At 42.0% G+C, this 13,841-nt stretch overlaps 1 protein-coding gene across 5 annotated transcripts in view; it reads right to left on the bottom strand.

The window, feature by feature from the left end:
* The window catches only part of cc2d2a (coiled-coil and C2 domain containing 2A), a gene marked incomplete at its 3' end in the record, with an annotated part of 34,132 nt that overhangs the window by 19,046 nt on the left and 1,245 nt on the right, over positions 1-13,841 (bottom strand). For 3 of the 5 annotated variants that reach the window (XM_034196692.1, XM_034196695.1, XM_034196696.1), the window contains 4 exon segments: positions 4,077-4,168; positions 4,917-5,067; positions 5,148-5,231; positions 5,632-5,685. In XM_034196692.1, coding sequence (XP_034052583.1) covers positions 4,077-4,168; positions 4,917-5,067; positions 5,148-5,231; positions 5,632-5,685 — 381 coding nt within the window. 5 annotated transcript variants of the gene reach the window in all.

Here is a 13,841-nt window from a genome sequence, read left to right as displayed (position 1 = left end):
CCTCTTCTTCATGTCTCTTCTACATCAACATGTGTCCCCTCTTCTTCATGTCTCTTCTACATCAACACGTGTCCCCTCTTCTTCGTGTCTCTTCTACATCAACACGTGTCCCCTCTTCTTCGTGTCTCTTCTACATCAACACGTGTCCCCTCTTCTTCGTGTCTCTTCTACATCAACACGTGTCCCCTCTTCTTCGTGTCTCTTCTACATCAACACGTGTCCCCTCTTCTTCATGTCTCTTCTACATCAACACGTGTCCCCTCTTCTTCATGTCTCTTCTACATCAACACGTGTCCCCTCTTCTTCATGTCTCTTCTACTTCAACATGTGTCTCCTCTTCTTCATGTCTCTTCTACATCAACATGTGTCCCCTCTTCTTCGTGTCTCTTCTACATCAACATGTGTCCCCTCTTCTTCGTGTCTCTTCTACATCAACATGTGTCCCCTCTTCTTCGTGTCTCTTCTACATCAACATGTGTCCCCTCTTCTTCATGTCTCTTCTACTTCAACATGTGTCTCCTCTTCTTCATGTCTCTTCTACATCAACATGTGTCCCCTCTTCCTCATGTCTCTTCTACATCAACATGTGTCCCCTCTTCTTCATGTCTCTTCTACATCAACACGTGTCCCCTCTTCTTCGTGTCTCTTCTACATCAACACGTGTCCCCTCTTCTTCGTGTCTCTTCTACATCAACACGTGTCCCCTCTTCTTCGTGTCTCTTCTACATCAACACGTGTCCCCTCTTCTTCGTGTCTCTTCGACATCAACACGTGTCCCCTCTTCTTCGTGTTTCTTCGACATCAACACGTGTCCCCTCTTCTTCGTGTCTCTTCTACATCAACACGTGTCCCCTCTTCTTCGTGTCTCTTCTACATCAACACGTGTCCCCTCTTCTTCGTGTCTCTTCTACATCAAACGTGTCCCCTCTTCTCGGTCTCTTCTACATCAACACGTGTCCCCTCTTCTTCGTGTCTCTTCTACATCAACACGTGTCCCCTCTTCTTCGTGTCTCTTCTACATCAACACGTGTCCCCTCTTCTTCGTGTCTCTTCTACATCAACACGTGTCCCCTCTTCTTCGTGTCTCTTCTACATCAACACGTGTCCCCTCTTCTTCGTGTCTCTTCTACATCAACACGTGTCCCCTCTTCTTCGTGTCTCTTCTACATCAACACGTGTCCCCTCTTCTTCGTGTCTCTTCTACATCAACACGTGTCCCCTCTTCTTCGTGTCTCTTCTACATCAACACGTGTCCCCTCTTCTTCGTGTCTCTTCTACATCAACATGTGTCCCCTCTTCTTCGTGTCTCTTCTACATCAACATGTGTCCCCTCTTCTTCGTGTCTCTTCTACATCAACATGTGTCCCCTCTTCTTCGTGTCTCTTCTACATCAACATGTGTCCCCTCTTCTTCGTGTCTCTTCTACATCAACATGTGTCCCCTCTTCTTCGTGTCTCTTCTACATCAACATGTGTCCCCTCTTCTTCGTGTCTCTTCTACATCAACATGTGTCCCCTCTTCTTCGTGTCTCTTCTACATCAACATGTGTCCCCTCTTCTTCGTGTCTCTTCTACATCAACATGTGTCCCCTCTTCTTCGTGTCTCTTCTACATCAACATGTGTCCCCTCTTCTTCGTGTCTCTTCTACATCAACACGTGTCCCCTCTTCTTCGTGTCTCTTCTACATCAACACGTGTCCCCTCTTCTACATCAACACGTGTCCCCTCTTCTTCGTGTCTCTTCTCCATCAACACGTGTCCCTCTTCTTCGTGTCTCTTCTACATCAACACGTGTCCCCCTCTTCTTCGTGTCTCTTCTACATCAACACGTGTCCCCTCTTCTTCGTGTCTCTTCTACATCAACACGTGTCCCTCTTCTTCGTGTCTCTTCTACATCAACACGTGTCCCCCTCTTCTTCGTGTCTCTTCTACATCAACACGTGTCCCCTCTTCTTCGTGTCTCTTCTACATCAACACGTGTCCCCTCTTCTTCGTGTCTCTTCTACATCAACACGTGTCCCCTCTTCTTCGTGTCTCTTCTACATCAACACGTGTCCCCTCTTCTTCGTGTCTCTTCTACATCAACACGTGTCCCCTCTTCTTCGTGTCTCTTCTACATCAACACGTGTCCCCTCTTCTTCGTGTCTCTTCTACATCAACACGTGTCCCCTCTTCTTCGTGTCTCTTCTACATCAACACGTGTCCCCTCTTCTTCGTGTCTCTCTACATCAACACGTGTCCCCTCTTCTTCGTGTCTCTTCTACATCAACACGTGTCCCCTCTTCTTCGTGTCTCTTCTACATCAACACGTGTCCCCTCTTCTTCGTGTCTCTTCTACATCAACACGTGTCCCCTCTTCTCCATGTCTCTTCTACATCAACACGTGTCCCCTCTTCTTCATGTCTCTTCTACATCAACACGTGTCCCCTCTTCTTCATGTCTCTTCTACATCAACACGTGTCCCCTCTTCTTCATGTCTCTTCTACATCAACACGTGTCCCCTCTTCTTCATGTCTCTTCTACATCAACACGTGTCCCCTCTTCTTCATGTCTCTTCTACATCAACACGTGTCCCCTCTTCTTCATGTCTCTTCTACATCAACACGTGTCCCCTCTTCTTCATGTCTCTTCTACATCAACACGTGTCCCCTCTTCTTCATGTCTCTTCTACATCAACATGTGTCCCCTCTTCTTCATGTCTCTTCTACATCAACATGTGTCCCCTCTTCTTCATGTCTCTTCTACATATCAAACATTTCAGATCCTGATCAAAAGCCTGTACAAAATGCAGCGTATTGGTGAGAGATAAATGTTGTGTTAGCATGTTGTGTTAGCATGCTAATAAAGGACTGGCTTATCTAAAGCCAGTTGAGTAGCACTTAGTGCTGCGTACCTGGACTCACATTCAGGTTCAGGTCCGGACTCAAGTCCAGAGGTTCAGGTTCAGGTCCGGACTTATAAGTCCAGACCTGAACCCATGGCTTGTGTCAAGTTGTGTGAGTAACTAAAGTGAACTTATTGTGAGCTAATTATCAATTGAAAATAAACTCATAATCAACTCAATTCAAACTCGTCAGGTTTATTGCGCTCCCTTCCAACTTGTGTCTACATTTATCTACAAAGTACAAATGTAAAAAAAACACTTTTTGCCACTTAGTCTACAAATGACTTATGACAGCAACTACAGTGAACTACTACACAGTTCAAACATGTCTTTCATTTAGCAAACTAAAGTAACCAAACAGTCCCTGAGCTGACTGAGCCTAAAGTGTAGAGTAGACTATACGCATTACACTGTTACACACCTACTGTACAGTACACACTGTAGTGACTGTACTGTACTGTCTGTACACCATGTCTTTTCTACAACTCTACATGTGTACATTATACAGTACTACATACATAGTGATGTACATACATACTGTTAGAAATTAAAATCAATGTTGATATGGCGTAATTTTGAATTAAATACACTATTTAATTTAAATCAGTTTTATTCTGAAAAAAACGGAAGTTCACACTATTAACTTAATAATTGTATTCTGAAAATTATTCACTTCCGGTTAGCATTAGCATGTGGCGAAATGCTACGTTTTCAAACCGTGAATCGAAGGTGAATTGACATGTGATGTTGTACACTGAGCACACTGGGATTAGCACTCATTTATTGAGGCTGAATAACGTTTATCAGGGAATGTTTAAATAACCACAGACACCAGAATATACGTAAGTGCTAGTTTTTTTTGCGAGTCCAAGTACCGGTTACCGACGTTTCGGTTTTAACCGGACTTGAACCGAAACTTTTTACAAGTCCAGTACCGGTTCGGCGTACCGGTACGCAGCACTAGTAGCACTTGACATGTTTTGGCGGATGAAACCTGATGTACTTTATGATTCTGTTTTCTTCAAGTTTGTATTTTGTTGGTTAGCATGTTGTGTTAGCATGTTGTGTTAGAATGTTGTGTTAGCATGTTGTGTTAGAATGTTGTGTTAGCATGTTGTGTTAGCATGTTGTGTTAGCATGTTGTGTTAGCATGTTGTGTTAGCATGTTGTGTTAGCATGTTGTGTGCATGTACCCTGGCTGCTCTGAGCTTCTCCTGCAGGCGCCGCGTCACAGAGCTCTCCAGCAGCTGAGAGCCTGCAGTCTGCTGCCCTCTGGAGGAGACACCTGGACACAAGAACATACGTATCACTCCGTTAGCATTGCTGCTGACCTCGTTCACACTGTTGGCACGTTTCCCTGCGTTGCCATGGCTCAGATGTTTGAGTCATTTTGTTAAAGGAGAGTGGTCTGTACGTAAAGACCCTGAAGTCCTGCACTCTTTCTGTAGTGCAGGTAGTCGATGGAGCTGCCTCGTGGTTCAGAGGTGAACTCCAAATGGACCTCTCTGTGTTTAAGGGCAACGACCTCTATATGATGCTTTATTATAAAAGCTTCAATGGGTCACTGAGCTCAGTACACATCTGGTTTACAGACACATCACTGCATTAGTTATAAATGGTAAATGGACTGTACTTATATAGCGCTTTATCCAGTCTTTAAGACCCCTCAAAGCGCTTTACAGACTACATGTCATTCACCCATTCACACAGAGCAGTGCACCTGACTCTAGGACCTAACATTCACACCATCGGGAGCAACTCAGGGTTAAGTATCTTGCCCAAGGATACATTGACATGTTGGCTGCACGGGCTGGGATCGAACCCACAACCTTCTGGTTGAAAGACGACCGCACTCCCTCGCAGCCACAGTCGCCCAACAACTCTAGATCCAGATCCACGCCTGGGTCCATCTGCCTGGACTCTCTGGCAGACCCTGGATCTGTTTCAGTGAAGCAGAGGATGACTGCAAGAGGATGCTTCCTAACACCCAGCAGAGGAACATGGAGGTTGTTTACAGATAAGAGGACACCAACTTCTCTGAGAGCCAGTCGGAGGTCTCCATGAGACCACAGAGTCAGACGCTCTGTCAGCAGATCCCTCGTCTTCACTGTGGGGCTGAACGCTCGGGATCTCCTCCACGCCTTCATCTTCATCATCATCACGGGGGGAGGTCTGCTCAAGCAGCTACGACACGGAAACAATGTGTGAACACAGAGTGCAGTGGGTGCTATGAAGCGGTTAATAGAGGAGAGAGGAAGGCGTACCTTTCTCCTGCGTCTCTGTCTCTGAGCTCTGAGCGCTCGTTTCAGAGTCTCTCCTGGATCCTCCTCGCTGACCTGAGGCTCCTGCTGCAACCACAGCACCACATGTATGAGACACACACACACACACACACACACACTACATGCTACAGGCTACACACACACACACACAGGCTACACACACAGACACACACACAGGCTACAGGCCACACACACACTTACTACAGGCTACACACACACACACGACTAATACAGGCTACTCACACTCGAGTACTACAGGCTACACACACACATGACTAATACAGGCTACACACACACTCAAGTACTACAGGCTACACACACACACACACACGACTAATACAGGCTACACACACACTCGAATACTACAGGCTACACACACACACACACACACGACTAATACAGGCTACACACACACACACATACAGGCTACACACACACATGAATACTACAGGCTGCACACACACACCTTCATGGCGCTCTCCAGATTGTCCTCACTCAGGTTGGAAGATGGAACCAGAGCCTATGGAGTATAATCAGGTTTACTGAAGCAGCTGCTCTGTTTCTGATGGAGAGAGAAACTCCTCTCCTGCTCATGGGTAGACTTGTTAAGGAGCTAAAGAAGTGTTCAGATCCTTTAATGCAGGAAGAGTCCACTGATGGACCAATCCGGAGCCGTTACGTCACTGTACCCAGGGAGAAAAGAGAGATCTCCAACGAGGTGTTCTGGGACAGACAGGTCTTCTCTGTGTTAGTGTTACTCCCTACAGGGGGCACTTTGAGGGTTTGAGACTCTGCAGACCGGTCACATGCAGAAGCTACAGAACACAAGGGGACGGGTCAGAACCAGAGAAGCACGACATGGGACCTTTAACGGCCCGTCCACACGGCCGCGTGCGTTGAAGCTTCAACCCTTCTGCCTATTCACTTTGAATGGGGTGACGTCACGCTTTGCCGAACTGCATTGTGGTTCTGTTGCTTTTTCGCGTTGCTCGCTTCAAAAGTTGAGCAAAGTTCAACTTTTGAAGCAATCAAATCATATGCCAGTACAAGCTCTAGCCAATCAAACCGCGTGCTTATGTGTCGGGGGATTCTTGTGATTGGTTGTTGGTCGAGTTTCAGACACGCCCGCCGGCAAGCTTCAACGCACGCTGCCTAACAATAACAAGGACCGTAATGCTTCAGCATTAAAACACCATAGACCAGTGGCGCCGGAAGCAGGGGGGCCAAGGGGCCATTGGCCCCCCTGCTTTACAGCCCTGCTCCACATTTTCTCAGCGGCGGATGCCGCGGAACACTACATCCTATGGCAAGCCATTTGAGTATTTAGTCAATTTCCTTGATATCAGACGGCAGCGGCCTACACTAGTTGGCTCTTTGATTTCACTTGTTAGATATATGGTCAAACTAGTTAGGCACTCTGCTTTACTAGTTGAATAAAACATTTCACTAGTCGCTCTTTTTCAGCAACTAGTGGCACTTTTGTCCGACTAGTTACCACGTATGCCTTACTAGTGACGCCAGGAGCAGCACTAGTAACGGCAAAGTCCCAACGTGTAAGCTTTTTGATGAACTAGTGGCCCTCTGACCGTACTAGTGACCCTAAAAGTCTTACAAGTTAACTAGTGCGCTGCAAAAGCTCTGACATGTTAACTAGTCACACAAAAGAAGCACAACTAGTTAACATGTCAGAGATTTTGCAGCGCACTAGTTAACTAGTCGCACCCAGAATCACTCACTAGTTAACTAGTAAAGGCAAAATGTTCACTAGTTAACTAGTTGACGCCTCTTTTGACCTTACTAGTTAACTAGTGGGGCTCAAAATGTCTACATGTTAACTAGTGAACCCTTTGCCTTTTACTAGTTAACTAGTGAGAGAAGTTTTAAATTCCACTAGTGAACTAGTGAGGCTTAAAATGTTCACTAGTAGCACTAGTGGATCCCAAATGTGCACTAGTCACACTAGTTGCACAGAATGCTAATGAGGAGGAGGGGAAAGAACGCATCGAGGTCTCCTATTGGCCCTAAGATATAGAGCGCCACCCAGCCCAAATAGTTTATTTAAGAGCTTAAATACACTGTTTTAAAATATGACCATATTTACAAAAATATAAAACAAAAGTATTTGTGTTATTATGATCATATGACTGTATATCAAATTAGGTAAGAACATTGAAGACTTTCTTAAAATTAGAAAGTTGCCTTAGGACTGCAGGCAGGAATATAGATCCTCTTTAACACATTTTATTAAACTGCAATTTGAAAGGTGCTTGGATTAGAATGGCATTGTGATAACAGAGTGACATTAGTGATGGATAGAAAGAGGAAGTAACCCTCTTCGGATCACAGATTTGAGAGATCGCCGTGACTTCCGTAAATATTAGTCTTGGCAAATATGGAGAGGTTGTTTATCTTCATACGGATCTATCGTTACCCTGATTTTAAGATCTGTCCAGTGTTTCAGCTTTATTCATTTCATGAGCACCGCTGATAAAATGTCCCACGATCACTTCCTCTACTTTTGTGTCTCGAGTGCCGGTGTTCTCACACACAAGCGTGCGCACATTCGCACCAACAAAAACACACACACAAAGCGGAACAAAGCAGAAGCAGAAACATGTATATTTCTAGGTAAAACACACACTGACTGACTTCCCACGGACAATATGTTAACAGTAGGCACTAAATACCCGACTGATGCACCTCACGTCTTCAAGACGTTGCTAAAAACATCGCAGAAGAACGCCCCCTCAGGCTCTCCCTCACAGAGCTGAACTGACCAATCAGAATCTGGGTCCCGCCTGCTTCATTTGCCTATGGCTGACTAGTTAACGTGTTGGCCATATGAACGGCAACTAGTTAACTAGTGGATACATATTGCAGCTTACACGTTAACTAGTGAAGGCAAAATGTTCACTAGTGAACTAGTTGAAGCCTGTTTTGGTCTTCTAAGCTGACTAGTGAGGCTCAAAATGTGCACTAGTTAACTAGTGAGGTCCAAATTGTCCACTAGATGCACTAGTACAATTGTTTTTACCTTACTAGTTAACTAGTTACACACACTTTATCTCACTAGTTAACTAGTGAAGCCTTAGAGGAGTCACTAGTGAACTAGTGACACAGATGTTTTTCTTACTAGTTAACTAGTGGAGGGCATTTATTCTCACTAGTGAGGTTTTGTCATAAACATGTTAGACTTTGACCTGACATGTTACACATTTTTCTTACATGTAAGGCCTTTCCTTCAACTAGTTTGGCTTTTTTTGCACTAGTGAGCAACTGCATGCAACTAGTTAGCTATTGATTCAACATGTATGGCTTTTTCCAGAACTAGTGGATATTTTCAGCCCACTAGTTGTGCTTTTGTTCTCTCTAGTTCAACACAATGACTTACTAGTTGACGTGTACGTACAACTAGTTTACTAGTGATGTGTCAACAAATGCACTAGTCAACATGTATGACTTTTAAACAATTCACTAGTTAACTAGTTGCACGTACACGTCAACTAGTAAGTCATTGTGTTGAACTAGAGAGAACAAAAGCACAACTAGTGGGCTCTAAATATCCACTAGTTCTGGAAAAAGCCATACATGTTGAATCAATAGCTAACTAGTTGCATGCAGTTGCTCACTAGTGCAAAAAAAGCCAAACTAGTCGAAGGAAAGGCCTTACATGTAAGACAAATGTGTAACATGTCAGGTCAAAGTCTAACATGTTTATAATATAACCTCACTAGTGAGAATAAATGCCCTCCACTAGTTAACTAGTAAGAAAAACATCTGTGTCACTAGTTCACTAGTGACTCCTCTAAGGCTTCACTAGTTAACTAGTGAGATAAAGTGTGTGTAACTAGTTAACTAGTAAGGTAAAAACAATTGTACTAGTGCATCTAGTGGACAATTTGGACCTCACTAGTTAACTAGTGCACATTTTGAGCCTCACTAGTCAGCTTAGAAGACCAAAACAGGCTTCAACTAGTTCACTAGTGAACATTTTGCCTTCACTAGTTAACATGTAAGCTGCAATATGTATCCACTAGTTAACTAGTTGCCGTTCATATGGCCAACACGTTAACTAGTCAGCCATAGGCAAATGAAGCAGGCGGGACCCAGATTTTGATTGGTCAGTGTCCAAACTGAGTGAAGAGCCTTATAAGCAGTGGCGGCTGGTGGATTTTTTTTCTAAGTAGGGCTGTACCACATGCAATCAATTTCAGCAAACATCCCAGTATGACTTAATGCAAAAAAAACAGTAGTTTCAGTGTTAATTTATCAGTCTTAAATTGTAATGCCTCCATAAACAATTTAAACATTTGAGACTATGTACAAAAACTTAAAAAACAATTGCATTAGCAATACTTGCATATATATGTATGTATATATATGATGTATATCATATATATATATATATATGATGATGATGTATATCATATATATATATATATAAGTTGAAGTTTATTTGCATTAAAAACGTGTGTTTAAACCCTTCTGTTCAAAGTTGATATTTTGTTTCTTAAAAGATTACATCTTTAAAAACATGCTGTTTGCCATTTTTAAAGTTTGATGGAAGAAATTAAAATATAGGTCACTGACGTGGAGCTTTAGGCCTGCAATGCTTTAAAAAAAATGTTTTAGTTGTTTCAGTTTTGAAGAGTGATATGGATGTTAAATACACACATTAGAATAATCTTAAACAAGAACAGGATCTTGAGCCATGATAATCCGTGTATCTACCGTCCAATTGTTTTTCTTTATTAAACACGTAAACGGAAGAGCGTTTGAGAGGCCTTTTTGCTTCTTACCTTACTAAATGGTCTAATGGTCATTGGAGCGAGGGGGGAAACTCACGGAAGTGATTTCAAAACAAAAGCGGTGATAATATTATAAACAAAGGGAAACAAGGTGAATTTAGCGATCACAACGAAAACGGCCAAGACACATATTGAGCCCAGAAAATGGATGTAACTAAGGGCTGTAAATATAATAAGCCTCTGTCTAAAATGGACAACATTGTTAGGAGATTTAAACTATACAGTGATTCTGCACTGCGGTCAACTCCAAATCAGCTGCTCTTCATTCCTGCTATATTTGACGAGTGATACAAATATGTTTTACCACAAGTTCTTAAGAAAACTGACACCGTTGGACTCGGTTCTAGTTTGACTTCTACCAGAAATAAAAAAGTACTTTTGCTGTGTTCTTTGTGAGTAATCCTCTGTCAGAGTCCCTTCCATAGTAGGCTACATACAGTAATGCATGTTTTCTGCTGTCTTTGATGAATGATACAAATATAATTATATTTTACCATTAGTTCTTAATGAAATTGATACTGTTTGACTTTGTATTAGTGAGCCTACTACTTATAATACATGGAAGTACTTTTACTGTGTATTTTTTGAGAAATCCTCTGTCAAAGTCCCTGCTGAGAACAACATCAAGCCACTTCTGCTAAGTTTGATGAGGGAATTATTTTTTGTTGCCATTAGTTCTTCGTGAGATTGATCCTGTTGGACTCAGTACTACTCAAACTACCCCCACAAGTACTATGAAGTACTTACTGTGTACTTTTCCAGTACTCCTCTGTCAATGTCCCCTCCTGAGAACAAGAATGCATGTTTCTCTGCTATTTTGAATACGCGTTAAAAAACCTTTCTTCATGAGACTGATATTGTTGGACAGAGTACTTTAAGAGGATATGGTGGACATGATATCAGCAATATTTCCAGTCAGTACTCCGGCAGCAGAATTGTACACCTTGGAAAGTCTTTAGAGTCTGGCTAGCTGGTCTATCCTTCAGAAAAGTGACACACTCTGTCACTCTTGTTGGCTTCTTATGAAGCTGCTATCTTTTAATATATGATTATTTCTCAGCCGCTAGTTCATTCCTCGCAGATTCTTCAGTCTCATCAGCCTCATCCTTCCATCAGTCCCAGTCAATGCCTCCAGCACCCTGCCAGTGTCTGACTCCATATGATATTGTCCCTGATGCTGTAAGGGTGATGCCCCATGATCACAACATGACCCCTCTAGAGTCTGAGTGCCAGGGACTTCATATTATGTCTGTCATTAATGTTAAATCACCCATTATAACAATTTTATTTCCTTTTTTCTCTTGTCTTAACTGAATAGTTCTGTCTTTAAGTATAACCCAATGTAAAGTCCTTTTCCTGCACCATTTTAAGGCTTCAAAAACAGGCATTTTTACTGTATGTGTTTGAAGAAATGACACAATCAATGGCCCAGAATTGTACTTTATAAACTATGAATCTTGTGGTGCTTGAAGAAATACACACTGGCTAAGCCGGCCAGGTTATATATATATATATATATATATATATATGCCTTTTTTGGAGCCCTTTTTTGCAATATTTATTAAAATGTCACTAGTTATTTAAACAAACCACTATCTGAGGATAATACAAGCAACCATACAACGCCATTTATCTAGAGAGCCACAAATCTTTTCAACTGCTGTAAGTTAGGGCACTATCTGTGCAGAACATTTTAAATATTCTTCATTTGCAGTATTTTTTTCAAAAAGTGTTCAGAAAGACTGCATCAATTATATGCTATATATATATATATATATATATATATATATATATATATAATATCAATATGTTTTATTAACTAACCAAAGTCAATTTAAATAGCGGGCACAAATGGGTTAATTGTCATGCATCTGGTGTTTCATATAGTTTACGTTCAATTTCAACTATTTTAGGCAGAAAAACGTATTGACTAAAACTTTTTTAATAATTTACTATAATTTAGAAAGGTTTTTGTGAGAAATCATTTCAAAAGTAAAGTTCATTCAGTATTTCAGTATGAACTATTTGATAGCCCTTATTATAATCATTAAGTCCTTAAAGTTGTAAAATGCACTAAAAGCCGAATCTAAGATTTATTTTCTGTCTCCATTCATTCTACTGAGCCGAGAGTGGGAGCTCGGGGCGGGGCTTAAGGGGCACATGCTCTGTGAAAATCACATATTACGGTTCCCATGTTTGTGTTTGAACTTCTGTGAAGATTGATGGGCGAGGTCTATCTTAAGAGCCAATAGGAGACCGATATGCATCCACTAGTTAACTAGTTGCAGTTCATATGGCTCACTAGTGAACGTGAAGGCCATACACGTTCACTAGTGAGCCTATATATGCAAATGAAGCAGGCGGGACCCATATTCTGATTGGTCAGTTGAGCTCTGTGAGGGAGAGCCTGAGGGGGTGTTCTTCTGCGGTGTTTTTAGCAACGTCTTGAAGACGTGAGGTGCATCAGTCGGGTATTTATGCCTACTGTTAACATATTGTCCGTGGGAAGTCAGTCAGTGTGTGTTTTGCCTAGAAATATACATGTTTCTGCTTTTGCTTTGTTCCGCTTTGTGTGTGTGTTTTTGTTTTTGTTGGTGCGAGTGTGCGTATGCTTGTGTGTGTGAGAGAACACCGGCACTCGAGACACAAAAGTAGAGGAAGTGATCGTGGGACATTTTATCAGCGGTGCTCATGAAATGAATAAAGCAGAAACACTGGACAGATCTTAAAATCAGGGTAACGATAGATCCGTATGAAGATAAACAACCTCTCCATATTTGCCAAGACTAATATTTACGGAAGTCACGGCGATCTCTCAAATCTGTGATCCGAAGAGCGTTACTTCCTCTTTCAATCCATCAATAATGTCCCTCTGTTATCACAATGCCATTCTAATCCAAGCACCTTTCAAATTGCAGCTTAATAAAATGTTTTAAAGAGGATCTATATTCGTGTCTGCACTGCAGACACGAATATAGATCCTTAGGCCTTAGGACTGCAGACTCTGCAGTCCTAAGGCAACTTTCTAATTTTAAGAAAGTCTTCAATGTTCTTACCTAATTTGATATAGCCTACAGTCATATGATCATAATAACAAAATACTTTTGTTTTATATTTTTGTAAATATGGTCATATTTTAAAACAGTGTATTTAAGCTCTTAAATAAACTATTTGGGCTGGGTGGCGCTCTATATCTTAGGGCCAATAGGAGACCTCGATGCGTTCTTTCCCCTCCTCCTCATTAGCATTCTGTGCAACTAGTGTGACTAGTGCACATTTGGGATCCACTAGTGCTACTAGTGAACATTTTAAGCCTCACTAGTTCACTAGTGGAATTTAAACTTCTCTCACTAGTTAACTAGTAAAAGGCAACGGGTTCACTAGTTAACGTGTAGACATTTTGAGCCCCACTAGTTAACTAGTAAGGTCAAAAGAGGCATCAACTAGTGAACATTTTGCCTTTACTAGTTAACTAGTGAGTGATTCTGGGTGCGACTAGTTAACTAGTGCGCTGCAAAATCTCTGACATGTTAACTAGTTGTGCTTCTTTTGTGTGACTAGTTAACATGTCAGAGCTTTTGCAGCGCACTAGTTAACTTGTAAGACTTTTAGGGTCACTAGTACGGTCAGAGGGCCACTAGTTCATCAAAAAGCTTACACGTTGGGACTTTGGCGTTACTAGTGCTGCTCCTGGCGTCACTAGTAAGGCATACGTGGTAACTAGTCGGACAAAAGTGCCACTAGTTGCTGAAAAAGAGCGACTAGTGAAATGTTTTATTCAACTAGTAAAGCAGAGTGCCTAACTAGTTTGACCATATATCTAACAAGTGAAATCAAAGAGCCAACTAGTGTAGGCCGCTGCCGTCTG

This window comes from Gymnodraco acuticeps, unplaced genomic scaffold (genome assembly GCF_902827175.1).
Source record: "Gymnodraco acuticeps unplaced genomic scaffold, fGymAcu1.1, whole genome shotgun sequence".
Taxonomy (NCBI): Eukaryota; Metazoa; Chordata; class Actinopteri; order Perciformes; family Bathydraconidae; genus Gymnodraco; species Gymnodraco acuticeps.
The sequence above is the reverse complement of the archived record's forward strand: the minus strand, read 5'-3'. Positions and strand labels throughout refer to the sequence as shown.